The sequence below is a fragment of the Meleagris gallopavo genome, chromosome 3, assembly GCF_905368555.1.
Source record: "Meleagris gallopavo chromosome 3, MGAL_WU_HG_1.1, whole genome shotgun sequence".
Lineage (NCBI taxonomy): Eukaryota > Metazoa > Chordata > Aves > Galliformes > Phasianidae > Meleagris > Meleagris gallopavo.
Genome location: NC_139406.1, coordinates 3429992 through 3443169, shown reverse-complemented (window position 1 = coordinate 3443169; position 13178 = coordinate 3429992). Strand labels below are relative to the sequence as shown.

The 13178-nt window shown below is 49.2% G+C and overlaps 1 protein-coding gene across 1 annotated transcript; it reads left to right on the top strand.

The window, feature by feature from the left end:
* The first annotated feature begins 7662 nt into the window (after nt 1–7662).
* LOC146544573 (uncharacterized) lies at nt 7663–13066 on the top strand. Its single transcript, XM_085219903.1, has 11 exons — nt 7663–7761; nt 8169–8254; nt 9048–9151; nt 9751–9868; nt 10373–10490; nt 10895–11140; nt 11186–11335; nt 11511–11674; nt 11998–12120; nt 12324–12450; nt 12983–13066. Exons 1-11 carry the CDS (start codon nt 7663–7665, stop codon nt 13064–13066), a joined length of 1419 nt encoding a protein of 472 aa, XP_085076029.1.
* Nucleotides 13067–13178: the final 112 nt, after the last annotated feature.

Genomic DNA, 13178 nt, shown 5'->3' with positions numbered 1-13178 from the left:
CTATTCTATTCTATTCTACTCTATTCTATTCCATTCCATTCCATTCCATTCCATTCTATTCTATTCTATTCTATTTCATTCCATTATGTCCTGTCCTATCCTATCCTATCCTATCCTATCCTATCCTGTCCTGTCCTGTCCTGTCCTGTCCTGTCCTGTCCTATCCTTCTTTAGGCTAGATGTGAATGCTCTCGTGGAGAGGGGAATATCTTTATTCTTCACTGTCATACAGCTCTTAATCTTAAATGGAGAAACTCAACTCACTTTACTTCTGCTCTGGGCTTCCATCCTCCAGCAGGCTTATTCCCAGTAGCTGTGTGGTCATTCTTTCCAAGAGCTAGGCCAGCTGCCTTCATGAATCTCAATGGGATCACACGTCCCCCAGTAATCTTTCTCCTCAAAGGACAAACTCTGAATCTGTTGTCATCAATATATGCGCATAAATGGAGAAATTAACAGAATCACAGAATGGCTGAGTTGGGAAGGGACCTCTGAGCTTTGCCTACTCCAACCTGTTGCCCAGGCTCATATCCAGGCAGATTTTGGATCTCTCTAGTGATGAAGACTCCACAGCCTGTGTGCAGCCTGTTCCACTGCTCAGGCCCCCTTCACAGTAAGATTTTTTTCATGATCCATGAGACGGTGTGCAAGGAAAAAAGAATGAGCACAAAGAGAGCAGGATTTCTATTGCAAACATCACAGGTGTAGCCCTCACCCTGGGGTTTCTCTCAGCAGAAGGTTTGTATAAATGCTTGCTAGAAGCCCATTGTCTTCCCAGCCCAGAACTGTACTGGAGAAATCTCCACCCCCCCTAAGCATTAAGGTAAGTGCTTTATGGTATGTAACACAGAACCTGTTTCATATTAAGAAACATAATTTTTTTTTTTACTTCTCAGTAAATTGCATTACTCTGTCTTCTTTTAGGACTCCATCCTAACATCCTAATGTCTCAGTTGTTAATATCTCCTCTCTACCCAGTGAGATTGCCATTTCTGAAGCTACGGTGTCTGGTTGGGAATAAGAGTTTTCTCTGCATTTTAGATCTAACATTTTTTCCTTCCACTTTGCCTTCCAGTTCTTCTTTACGAGACGAATGTTTACCTTGGGTTAGTTCTGTTCAGGCTCTTAGACTGATCTCCTTTACTATGTTGAGTCACAGATGAGTTACACGATGTGACTTGTGACTGATCTTCCCCAGCAAATTTCTACCAAAGAGAAAATATTATGTGGATTTTAATACATATGTGGTGAGTTTTTTGGGCCAATTGAGATCTCTGTATGAGAACAAGGTTTGAGAAGTTTGCCAAGCACTTGGAGTTCAGAATTGCTACAGCTATGAAGGAGCAGAAATGAGCTAAAAGCCATGGCCCTACTTTGCATAAACACTGCTTCCAGTACAGCCCTTTTTTTAATTATCCCTTTTGCAGTTTGTGGTACTTTCTGTCTTTACTGAAGCAGAGATGACCTGTGATCTGATCCCAGGCCCAGTGATGGGGTTGTTTATATACCCTGAGCATTAAAACCATTTACTTGTCAAGATGAAGGCTGATTTTGACATACAGTGCTTGTGCAACAGAGGATAGTTCTGATGTGATTGCATTATCCTATATTGCTGAAATGCCCCAGCACTTATTAAACCCATCAGTTCTATCACTTCGTAGTTTTCAGGCCCGAGGAGCCTATGCTGCCACACTGATGGGTGGTGACTGATTTCCATGAGAAAGAGCTTTCTTGGCAGAAGATGATTTCCCTGTAATGAATTCTTTATTCTTTCCACTCTCTTTCCTAATTCTGTTCCCTAAAAAGATAAGGAACCTCATTCTGTAGACACAGGCATATTCTGAGTATCTCCATCCCAAGAAGAAGATGGAACAATTTGGCCATTGGACAGGTTTGGAGGTGCTTTAAAGGTGAAGCAGATGTTAGTTAACCTGTGTTCGTGTGACTGCATTTTGCTGCCACATCTGTGGGATGGACATCTGCATCCACAGCTTGTTATGAGCTGCCCTCTCCCATTGGGCTGTCCTCTGTGAGCCAGTGTGTCTCATCAGGAGGAGTCTGAAAAAAATAAATGAATGAAGTTTTCTTCCTGATGCACCCTGCTGCAGGTCGGCCTAATTACCCACCTTCCCACTGCTCTTCTCCAGAGCCAAACTCTCACCATAGACGATAGAGAGCAAGTGTATTGCAAAGTTATGTTGTGACAAAATATCTGTCCTTCATTGAGTTTGCTGCAGGACTTGAGCAATGTGACATCTCTCCTCTGCTCCTTCTATGCCTGCCACAGAAAGTCCTGACAAATGTGAATCACTGCAACAGGTCTGTGCTCTCAAGAGCAAGAAGTCCTGCCTCTGGCTATGTTCCCTTCCCTGCCCCTTTGTTAAAGACCAGCATCTCTGAGTCCACAAGAGCATCTGCCTGCCTTGTCTGCCAGATCTGGATGTTGTTGCTCTTTCACAACAGGCAAGCTGTTCTCACCAAAGCACAGCCTACTGTCGCTATTATCAACTGTCAGCAGCACAGCCTGGAGGCAGCTTCCTCCTCCTCATACTGCCTGCAGACCAGGTGCCAATACTTTTTGGCAGGGAGTACAGCAAAAAGTCATAAAAGCTTTTTATATTTTCAGATCTACCGCTACGGATATGTATAACCCTTTCAGGACAAAAGTATTATGTGTGTCAGTTTGTGCCAATAAAAATGGCCCTTGGGAAGGTCTCTGTTTTAATAAAGTGGATATGTTTCATCCTCAGAGAGCTCGACTGTACATGAGTGAAATAAATGTTTTAAAAATTTGGCATTGTCTCTTGATCTTACACTTACAATCCACAGTAAAAGCTTTATTTTTCTCAACATCAAATACCATATGAAAAATGCTTCATTTTATTTCTCTGTTTCTTCCTTTCTGTCCTTGAATGCAGGTTCTATTGGGCCACACACAGGGACCACTGTGGGACCCGGCAGGCAGCAGTGCCCTTCTGGTTCCCCCAGAGGTTTTCCAGTCAACAAGCAGCAGGATAAGAGTTAGGTCAGGGGAGGTTGAAGGTTGGATATTACATTCACACAAAGGAGGTGACTGCTGTTCACTGAGCTTGTGTTGTCCTAGCATCTGCTACTGCCTTAATTACTTGAGCCAAAGCCTGTGCACAGGCCATCCAGCAGAGGCCACTAATCTGCTCTATGACAGGAGGTAACTCAGCTCATGTGTGTACTCTGCATGTGAATGGGTGCAAACCGGTGCACAGCAGCAGTTAATTTCAGATGTGACCTTACATGACTTTTAATTGTCTGCGTTTGACAACTTTGAGGCTAAGGCAGAAATGGCTGCAGTGGAAGTGCTGAAGAATAAGTCACTAATTCTCATTTTCTCTCCATCTTACATATTTTTCCTCATTACAGTGTTGCCTGCTGCCTTCAGCTGCTCTTTGCTTACTCAGTGTTAATAGGTTTCACATGTCTCAGAGCCACATACTTCTTTCAGCCAAGCTAGGTCTCCGATGAGGCACACCAAGTCACTTGTACCTGTGTCCAGGCTGCAGTGATGCTGGAGAACAACCCAATGGTGCAGCAGGTGAATACTGAAGATTAAAGATGCTCAAAGAGCTACCCCTGGCTATGTTGTTTTTCTGTAACACAGCATGTGGGAGAGGTCTGAGTTGTGACTGGGCAGCAGCTCTTTTACCTCTAGCACCTAACCTGGAGCAGCCTCTGAGTGCTTCCAGAGCAGGGACCTACTGACAGTCCCTGTGCTCAGATCCCTGTAGGGGATTTGAGTGAAACGAGTCTGCACCATCAGTATGAGCTGCAGGCTGCTCTCTGAATGCCCTCCTCTGAAATCCAGGTCTTGCTATCAGGTCTATAAAATGGGTTGGTTTTGAAGGTTCCCCCCCACTGCTTGCTGTATGTTGCGTATCCCAGGTGCTGCACGATGCTGTGGGTTTCTAAACACAGCTCTGGTCCAGGCTACTTGCCATGAGCCCTGGGCTGGCAGCAGGGAAGGCTGGCTGACACACTGGGAGCTGCTCTGTGCAGCTTTCTGGAGAAGCAACGTGAGCTTGGAGCTCATTCCTGATCCTCTATGGAATCACTGTGGAAGCGTGCGGTTTTCTGAGACCATGAGAACACAAAGGAGAAAATGCCTTCATTGCTCAAACTTCTGATATGAAATTAATGATTTAATGCTTTTAGCTCCTGTGTTTTGATGTTTGCTAGGTTTTGTTTGAAGGTATTTAATTAATCAACATAATTTAGTATATTTGTATCTGTGAATATGGCTGCACAACTTGCAACATGGTTTTCCTGCAACCCCTGCTGTTACCACCTCTTTTTTTCCATCTACAACTGTAGTTCCTGCAATCCACCTCTTTTTTTCCATCTACAACTGTAGTTCCTGCAATCCAGTATCTATAAGGATTTCAATTTACACTTCAGGAAAATGGTAACTTTTTCTGTTCTCCTTCAAGTTGTGAAACAGAAACTATGTCTTGGCTGCACAGCAGAACAAGTATACCTCATGATTTTTAAAGCTTAGTTCACGGCTTCGTGAGCTTTTACTTGCAATTTCAAATGTAAGAAACTACAGCTGTAGTCCAGGCATTTAGGCAAAAAGGTGTAAACAATGTGGGATTTCTCAGCTGGATTTAAATGAGACTCCTTCAAGTCTTTTGTGAAATCTCAGCACAGCTCATAGGAAAAACATCTGAGCAGCATGTGGGATGCAGTGTTGGGAACGGTTCTTCCAGTGCTAGCGAGTAAGCACCCTGCTTCAGAAAATATATCCAAGCCTTTTCAGAGCAGAGGATCTTATAAATATATTCTTTATGTTCTGATATGTGAGACCAGGCACTGGTGGATGTACCAGTTTTCCAGCAGCTTTATAAATCAAAAATTAAAAAAAAAGAAAAAGAAAAAAGAAAACCAATAAAACAAAGCAAGCAAACAAACAAAATAGAATGACTAGACTAAAATTCAGAGCTACTCGGGTTTAGAGGCATGCAAGCCATGCCAAGTACTGATGATGACAATACATAAGGCATGAATATGAGTTACTCACAAAATTTATGTGTCCTTCATGATTTAAGTCAAGCTTTGCCTCTGTGAAGACCACTGGAGAAACAGGCTCAGAGCAAAGCTTGTCATGGGCAATGAGCCAAGTACACACTCGCTATTTGCTATCCTTTACTCAGGCACTGTGGACCTAATGTTTTAAAACATTTTCCATGTCCCATTTTACGTGATTCAATATGCTTTCAGAAGTTCCAAGTTCAGCTCTTTAGCTGTTGTGCAGACGAGCTGACTAATTAAAGGAAGAGTATATTCCTGTTTACACCTGCAACTCCTTGAGCGTGTCAAGTCCCAACCTGGAACTACGACATGTCCACTTGTATTAAAAATACCAGCATCCTGAAGATGAGCTGTGTTGCCAAGTTGATTTGAAGTCTTATTTTGAAAACATAAAAATAGGTTTTTGGCAACCTACTTGACAGAGGCAGAGAGATTGTGTGGGTGAAAAGACAAATGCGGAGTGGTTATTGAGAGCTGGGATTCCATAATAATAGTGCTGTAAGGTTTCCTAAGTAAAGAACAATCAGTGAGTTTTGAGTTCTTCTTTATCGAGACCTGCAGACAGCACTGTGTTTGGTTAGCTCAGGTGCTCCATCCTTTAATAGCCGACAAATATACTTCACTTGAAGGATGAATAATAAAGCATCTTTTTCCTCCCCCTTACTCCCTCCCCAGCATCTTCCATTGTTGATTACTGTTGCGATGAACTAATTTCCCAAACCACTGCTTTAACAATCTTTTCTTAGCTTCTAGGCATTAAGCAAAGATTGCTGCAGTGTAATTGGATTAATTTAGTGACTGACTTTGAACAGCATAATTGATTTAGATTTTATTCCATTTCCTCTAGCCACTTATTTAACTAAAAAATCACAATGCAGCAAGGGCTGTGAGCCCAGGCAGGATCTCAAGCCCACTGCAGGCAAATCGCTGGATGTGAGTATCCCCTTGCCAGCTTCACACTCCTTCCTTCCGCCACTCTTCGTGGGGCATCGAGTGCCAGAGGAGCCCTGAACAGGCTCACTGCTGGGGAGGGAGTTGCTGTTGCTCACAGAGGAGAAACTAAACTGCAGGGAGAGCGAGGCTCAGCACCATGGGGGGACTGCAATGGCCTCTTCAGGATTGTGATACCAGATCATGGTTGTGAGACCAGCATCATGCAAGAACCCCTCTCAGAGTGAAAAGGAGCAGCCCCTACCACTAGGATCTGGTCCAAGGCTCCTGTGCTGCAGCACTGCCCCTCACAGCACCGACTTTGCTGCCTCCTGCACAAAGCACAATCACTTTTCCAACCTGCACAGAGGGCTGTATGAAGTCCCTCAAGGCAAGAGGCACCTGTAATACAAGCACCTGTAATACAAGCAGCAAAGTTCATGACGGGAGGAAGATCGGACACTTGGGCAGACAAAAAGTTGTTTTTTCTTTTGCTGATAATCAACACCGAGTGTCTTGGACCTAGGAGATGTTTTAGTAAAGCAGCAACTGGTGGGGCTGTTTGCAAGCCCCTAGGGCTCAGAGGCAGGTCCTGCAGGACCATCCCACTGGTGCCACCCTGTTACTACTGTTACTGCTGAGAGATACTTCAATGGACCCTGAATCAGCACATTTGCATGGTAGGGTTACAGCGTGAGTTACTCAGGCCTGTAAATAATACCTGTCAAATCTTCTACACTTCTTAATTCCTGCCAAGCCCAGGACTGCCATCTCACTAATTACAGCAAAGCAAGTGGGCAGCGCTTGTGCCATGATTGTCCAGTGGCAGCTGGCATGAACTGTGCCAGAACCACATTGGTGACCTGGGGTTGCAGCCCCATGCCCTCTGTGCAGCAGGTGCTTGCGTTTGTGTAGGACAGTGCACTGCTCTGATTGCACCAAGTTGTTCCCTCTCAAAGCAGAGGAGGAAGGGAGAAAGCAAGACAGTCATGGTATCATTTCCCACTCTAGTACCAAAACATATGGAGCAGTCTTGTTACTGAGGGGTACTTCTGGTGGTTTCATATGGGTGGGAAGCTGGACTCCACTCTGCTCTTCTCATTCTGCATTTTCAAAGGAGGACGGGGAGAAAATACAATGAAAAATGGACCTAAGGTTTAAACTGATATGGTGTCGCTCATCAGTTACAATCATGGGAAAAACAGACCCACAGCAGTGAGATTAATATGTTTTATTGCATATTGATAGCAGATTGGAGCAGTGTCAACGGAAAGCAAACTGAAAACATCTTTCTACAATCAATCCTTCTTTACGTTCTCTTCCCAAGTAGTGCAGGGGAGAATGTTGTGTAAATCCATAATATTTTGTCACTGCTAATGCTCACAGTCACTACCTTTCCCAGCTGTACACGCAGTCTCTCCCTTCCTGAACAGAGTCTGCACGGGCTTCCCAAATACTACACCTCTACAAGGACTCCTTCAACATGGCTCTGCACCACAGGGTCCATCTTTCAGCTCCGGCACAAATCACTAACCCCCCTGCCATAGTGACGAGCACGGGGCGAGCACAGGGTGAGTTAGTCTCACGGGGTGAGAGCTTAGGACCGTCTGCCAGTTCAGCGCCTGCATAGGGAAGAGGCAGAACGTTGCCTTCGTTTGGTGGGATGTTGGCATGCTGCTGATCAAAGGGAAGCGTGTCCAGATGAAATTCTACGAGGACTTCCTGGGGAAGCTCAACGGGACTACCGAGCTGTTGCAGGCTCTTCTTGGGGTAGGTCTTGCGTTTTCCCAGCACTACCTCTGATTCTTCTGAAACGCCTTCCGGGGAAGAGGGGACTGCTTTCTCCTGGCCTGCCATGCTTCTTCAGCCACCTGGGCTCCTGGTGGTGTGCAGGGAAGCAGGCGCTGTAGAGCTCTTCCTTTACGTGAGATGGCCCGGCTCTGCGCCAGGATAAGCGCCCTCAAAAGGCCTCACTTTTTGTCAAGAGACACAGGGAGTGTGCGCCACTGCTCAGCCCCAACTCAGAGCATGGAGCAGAGGCACAGGCAGAGCAAGGCTTGCTGAGGCCCGGACGCTTCCCTTTGGCGGCTCTCGTTGTGCTGAGCTAAGAGAGACTGGAGCTGCCAGCCATTCCCAGTGTCCCCACCTCCCATCGTCTGTTTCCGCTCTGATTGCAGATGCCAGAAATGAGCAAGTCGGTCATCTCCCACAACGACTGCGCCGCTTCCCTAACCTCTTCCGGACACGTTACTGTCTTTCCAATGTGAGTATGCTTGCTCCTGCCACCCGCGCCTGAGTGAGATGGTACTCGCCACGGTACTTTTCAGTGTTTAGAGGCCTGGTTTGCAGGGAACTCCCTGCTCGCTCTACTTCAGTTGGATGGCATTTGGAGGAGCATGGCATGGCAAAGTCACGTTTTGCATCCATGCCAGTGTCGAAACTGGGGGGGCCAGTCTTCCTTCTGGTTTTCTTTCCCTGTGCTTCTTTTGTCCTGCAAATGAGATTGGGTATCGCTTAGGACCCAAGGGCTGGAAGAAGAACAGATTCTTGTGCAAACGGGAGTTTGAGCGGGGTGGGCTTCCGCAGAGCTCTGTCTCGTACCGTCGCTGCTGCGCAGTGCCATCCAAAAGTGGTGCGGGTGGGGGGCATGGAGTTGAGCCTTGAGAGCTGCAAAGATATTAGTCTGCAAGAAACTCGGAGGGCAAGAAGAGAACAAAAAGGGCTGTTGGGTAACTGGGTGGGGAGCAACCGGTCTGTTCTGCGTGAGCGTTCTGAGTGAGAGAGTGGGAAAAAATATTTTTCCTCCTCTGAAGCAGGCAGGGGGATTGGTTGGGAGCTCATCTGCTCTCACAAGCAAGGACAGAAAAACATTGGCACGTACTGACGGGCCTCACCAGCAGCTCATTCTGGAGATCCTGGTACGGTTCTCCAGAATGAGCTGCTCTGGGAAACGTGGCCTTACAGTGGCTCTGCGTTCTGTCTCTGTCGCTCCGCTATTGGGTCAAGCTGCAAGGGGAAGCGTTGCCCTTCCTTCAGCCTGCTTCTTCTTCTTTCAGGTACAAGCACGAGATCGTACTTGAAAAGCCCGAAACAACAAAGGTGGACCTGAAATACCACCTAAAGACCAGACGTGAGCAAGGCTGGGCAAGAGGCAGGAAAGGTAAGGGACCTGTGGTTGCCATCAGGGGGCTCTTTGTTTTCCTTCCTCCTCGTCGGGAGACAGCTAGAGCTGACATTACCACAGAGTGCCTGGAAGAGCATGAGATGCTTCCGGTGACTCTTTGTACCCGTTATGGGAAAGCCTGAGTGATCCATTGCGAAAAAAGTTCTCAGAGCAGCCCTCCATCACAAGTGGCCACGGGGATCATCCCATCAGAGACACTTTCCCAGTGGCCTCCACTCGGCAGCCCGTCCTGCCAGCCCTGGAAATCACTACCCTTGCTTCCCTTCGTATTCTCAGATGTCTCAAAAGCAATTCCTCTGGTGTGAGCACACCCCAGGAGCAAAGCTGTGTGCGTGGGACATGCATCAAGAGATGAAAGAGCCAGCCCCTCTTGTGCTAAACGAGTCCCCTCCCCAGGATGGCTCTTTGAGACCACCGGCATCTGCCAGGGCCTCCCCCATTTCAGCACACAGACCAGATGAAGGCATCAAATAGCATTCCCCAGGGAACAGCGTTGCCCCACAGCCAGGAAGAGTCGGACCAAAACCGTGTCAGAAACGCAACTTGTCTGAAGTTTTCTCCTTTCCTCTTTGTAGGGGACCTTTGCGAGACGCGCCTCCTTCATCGAGCAGCGCTTTCTCCAAAGAGGTTACCGGCACTGACTGGAATGCCGGGGAGAGACCAGACAGCCGAGGAGAAAGAGCCTCGCACCAGGTGAGACTCCTGGCAGAAGAAATGCGGGCGATGCCATGCTCTTGCCTCTGTGGGAGTGAAGTTTCTCCCGGATCCAGCGGCTGTATGAACTCAAGCAGCTCTGCATGACAAACGTCCCGTAGCATCCCTTCTTAGCTGGGGAACTAATGGCAAATGCACCCTGCAAGAGCGCGGAGACTTTCTTGCTTCCCTTCAGATGGAAGTGAACCGGGCCTTTCTGTTTGCCAAGCCCGGTGCCCAAAGTGACAAGAAACGTCCCGAGAAGGGATGAGGGCGTTCCTTTCCTAGGAGCGTTTGAATAGCAGTGAGCGTGTTTCTGGGCTGCTGTCAGCACTGCAGGCTGTTCCCAGGTCTCCAAGGGAAGTGGTAGAGACCAGATCAGTCGTTTGGGGGCTCTTGCAGACTCTTTTTTTGCTGAGGAAGCTGCTGAAACACTTTCAAGCACGCATTGCAGACCCAGCACCTCCTGCCCTCCTGTCAGCTCTCCCCACCGTGTCTTTACAGGCAGCTACCGGCCATCCCGGGGAGACCCTTGCCAGAAAAAGAACAGCAAGAGAAAGTAGTTCCTCTGTTGGGTCCCAGGATGGTGGACTTCTTTGCCATAGCGATGGAGAAGAAAAGGGTACGTGACACAGACTGCTGCAGCACATTTGCCTTACTGAACTGTAGAAATGCATCTCTGATTCTCAGAGCGTTCTTCACTGCGTGTTCACGTGACACCTCGCTTGAAGAGAGATCAGTTGCGAGGGCACTTGAGAATAAGCTGTCCACTTCCGTTAGCCTCCCGAAAGCCACCCCAAGAGCTGATCTGGGGATGTTCCCGACTGCTTGTCTAGAACTGCCAGCTGCCAGATGCATTTAGCCCAGTGGTTGTTTATTTTCCTGGCTGTTACAGAAGGGCTCCTCAGTCGAGTCCACAGGAGCCTGGCAGCAAACCAGAAAGGCAGGAGATAGAGGGTTCCTGGAGTCAGGAAGGAAAAGCCCTCAGCCTCCCCAGAGACTAACGTTGCCTGTTGTTGCATTTAGGCCGCCCTCGAGAAAAAGCCTGAAAAGACCAAGAAGGGAAAGGAGGGAAAGGGGAAGAATGTGAGGAAGGAGAAGGAGGAGAAGGGGAAGAACGTGAGGAAGGAGAGGGGGGCAAAGAAGGTGAAAGAGGTGAAGATGAAGAAGGAGAAGGAGGCAAAGAAGGTGAAGGAGGTGAAGATGAAGAAGGAGAAGGAGGCAAAGAAGGTGAAGGAGGTGAAGATGAAGAAGGAGAAGGAGGCAAAGAAGGTGAAGGAGGTGAAGGAGGTGAAGAAGGTTAAGCAGGAGAAGAAGGTGAAGCAGGAGGTGAATAAATTTCCAAAAATGATGCAGAAAAAGCAGCAGCCAAAGTTGCAAGAGAAGAAAGCGGGAAAAGACGAGCAGCAAAAGCAAGTGAAGGACACGGAAGCTGAGCCGGAAGAGGTGGAGATGCCAGCGGCCCAGGTACTTTGCAGCCCTGCAAGAAAGCAGCAGCACCTTCCCATCCAGGGGAGCTGAGACTGCATGGTCCCTCTCCTGATTCTTTTCCTGCCCCACTGCAGTCCCCACTGGAATGGTCTTGCGGGGAGCTGCATGCTGGGAAGCAGCACCACAGTGCTGAGTGTCTTTTCCTATACAGGAACCCTCTGCCTCTGAGAAAGAATATGTCATCTCTCTGTCTGAGAGCGAGACAGAGCATTCCAGCCCCAGCCCCAGCCTGATGGAGAGGATGATGGGGCAGCGGGAAGAGGCCGAGGAAGAGCCGCCCAGAGTCTTCTGGGACAGCGCTGCTTTGCCTAAACGGTAAGCGTGCACCAACTCCATCCGAGGCCAGGGGCAGTGGGGGGGGTGGTGAGTCACCTGTGCTGTGGATCAGGGAAGCCAGCTTTTGAGTCGTGGTGCCGCACACAGCGCCCTGAGAGCTCTGAGGCCGTGGATATGATCGTGGTTAGGGCCCGATGCCACGAGCCTCTCTGGAGCCCAAGGCAGCCCACGTGCGTGGAAGTCGTCCTGCGTCAAAGTGTCTGTGGGGCCAAGTGGGGCCATGTGTGGAATAGACTGGGTGAAGAAAGAGGCAGGGGCGTCACAGCTGAAGAGTGAGACAGATTTTGTGCTTGCTGTTGCAGGACGCTTTCTCCAAGGACAGATGAGGCCCTGCGGGAGGTGGTGAAGCTCATTGTGGGGCAGGTGTCCCGTGAGCAGCAGGGACAGAGAGATGCAGAGAAGGATCTGCAGGACCGGCTCCAGAGGTAAAGCTCTCCGCACAGACAGTTTGCTCTCCCACGCTGCCCTTCTCCCACCCCCTGCAGCACCAGGGCAAAAGAGGGGCTTTTCCTGGAAGCGGGCGCTCAGCACAGCCACCTCCTGCAGTGGTGGCAGGCACCAAGCTTGGGAGCCCCAGCAAGAGACCGGTCTCCCTGTGCTCACACTCCATCCCGCTGTGTGCCTACAGTGAGCTTGCAGTGCTGTGGTGGAGTCGGCCATCGATACACGCACCTGGCATCCTTCATCTGCCAGGAGCTGAACACAAACCTGCACCCCCAGCTGGGCCAAGGCCAGACAAGGCGGCACGTAGAGTGGTAAGTGGGATCTCGTAAGCACCGTGTCACAGCTAGCCGTAGCAAGCCAAGGGAAGACCCTCTTGGGCCTGTGGGATGGAGAGCAGCTGGCTGTGGAGGCGGAGACCTCCGCACAGACACCCCTTCCAGCCAGCGGGCGCTGGGGATGAAGGTTCACAGAGTGGCTCAGGCAGCTGCAGGCGGAAGGGTCTGAGGTGTCGTCCAGTGTCTGGCGGCGCTCCATTCTCCAACCGGAGTCCCTCCTTCTCCTCCCAGAGTACAGAGCCCTGAGCACCTCGCTCTCACAGCCTGTATGTGCCCAGGCCGAAGTCCCAGCCACGGCCTGACTCACGGCCTGGTCGCTCAGCCCCACAGCAGGCTTCCCCAGATCGGGACTGGCCACAAGGGCTGCAGTTACATTACAGGGACCATGAGCAAGCTCTCGCTAGACCTAGATTAGCAGAACCACTCTCCTGTACTGCAGAGACTTGCAGTGTTGCGCTGCATGTCTCTGCATTCACAAAACTACTGAGCTTTACACTGAACTCCCTAGGTCCGGAGAGTCGCGGTCAGGCACGTCGACAAGGACCACGAGAGATCCACCAGCAGGGAGATTCCCGAGCCGGACGTCCACTAAGTGTCACCCAACAGCTCAACGAGGACCACCTTTCACTACTGGCGATGCTCACGGTGACACTGTTACAGGCGTGTCGCCGCTTTCCATATCACCCGTTCCCTATACCCAATAA

Excerpts from the sequence above, each read along its gene's own strand:
- LOC146544573 (XM_085219903.1), top strand. The coding sequence starts at position 7,663 with ATGCTGCTGATCAAAGGGAAGCGTGTCCAGATGAAATTCTACGAGGAC. Across the intron at positions 10,491-10,894 it reads TAGCGATGGAGAAGAAAAGG|GCCGCCCTCGAGAAAAAGCC; the intron begins GTACGTGACACA and ends TGTTGCATTTAG. Across the intron at positions 11,675-11,997 it reads AGCGCTGCTTTGCCTAAACG|GACGCTTTCTCCAAGGACAG; the intron begins GTAAGCGTGCAC and ends TTGCTGTTGCAG.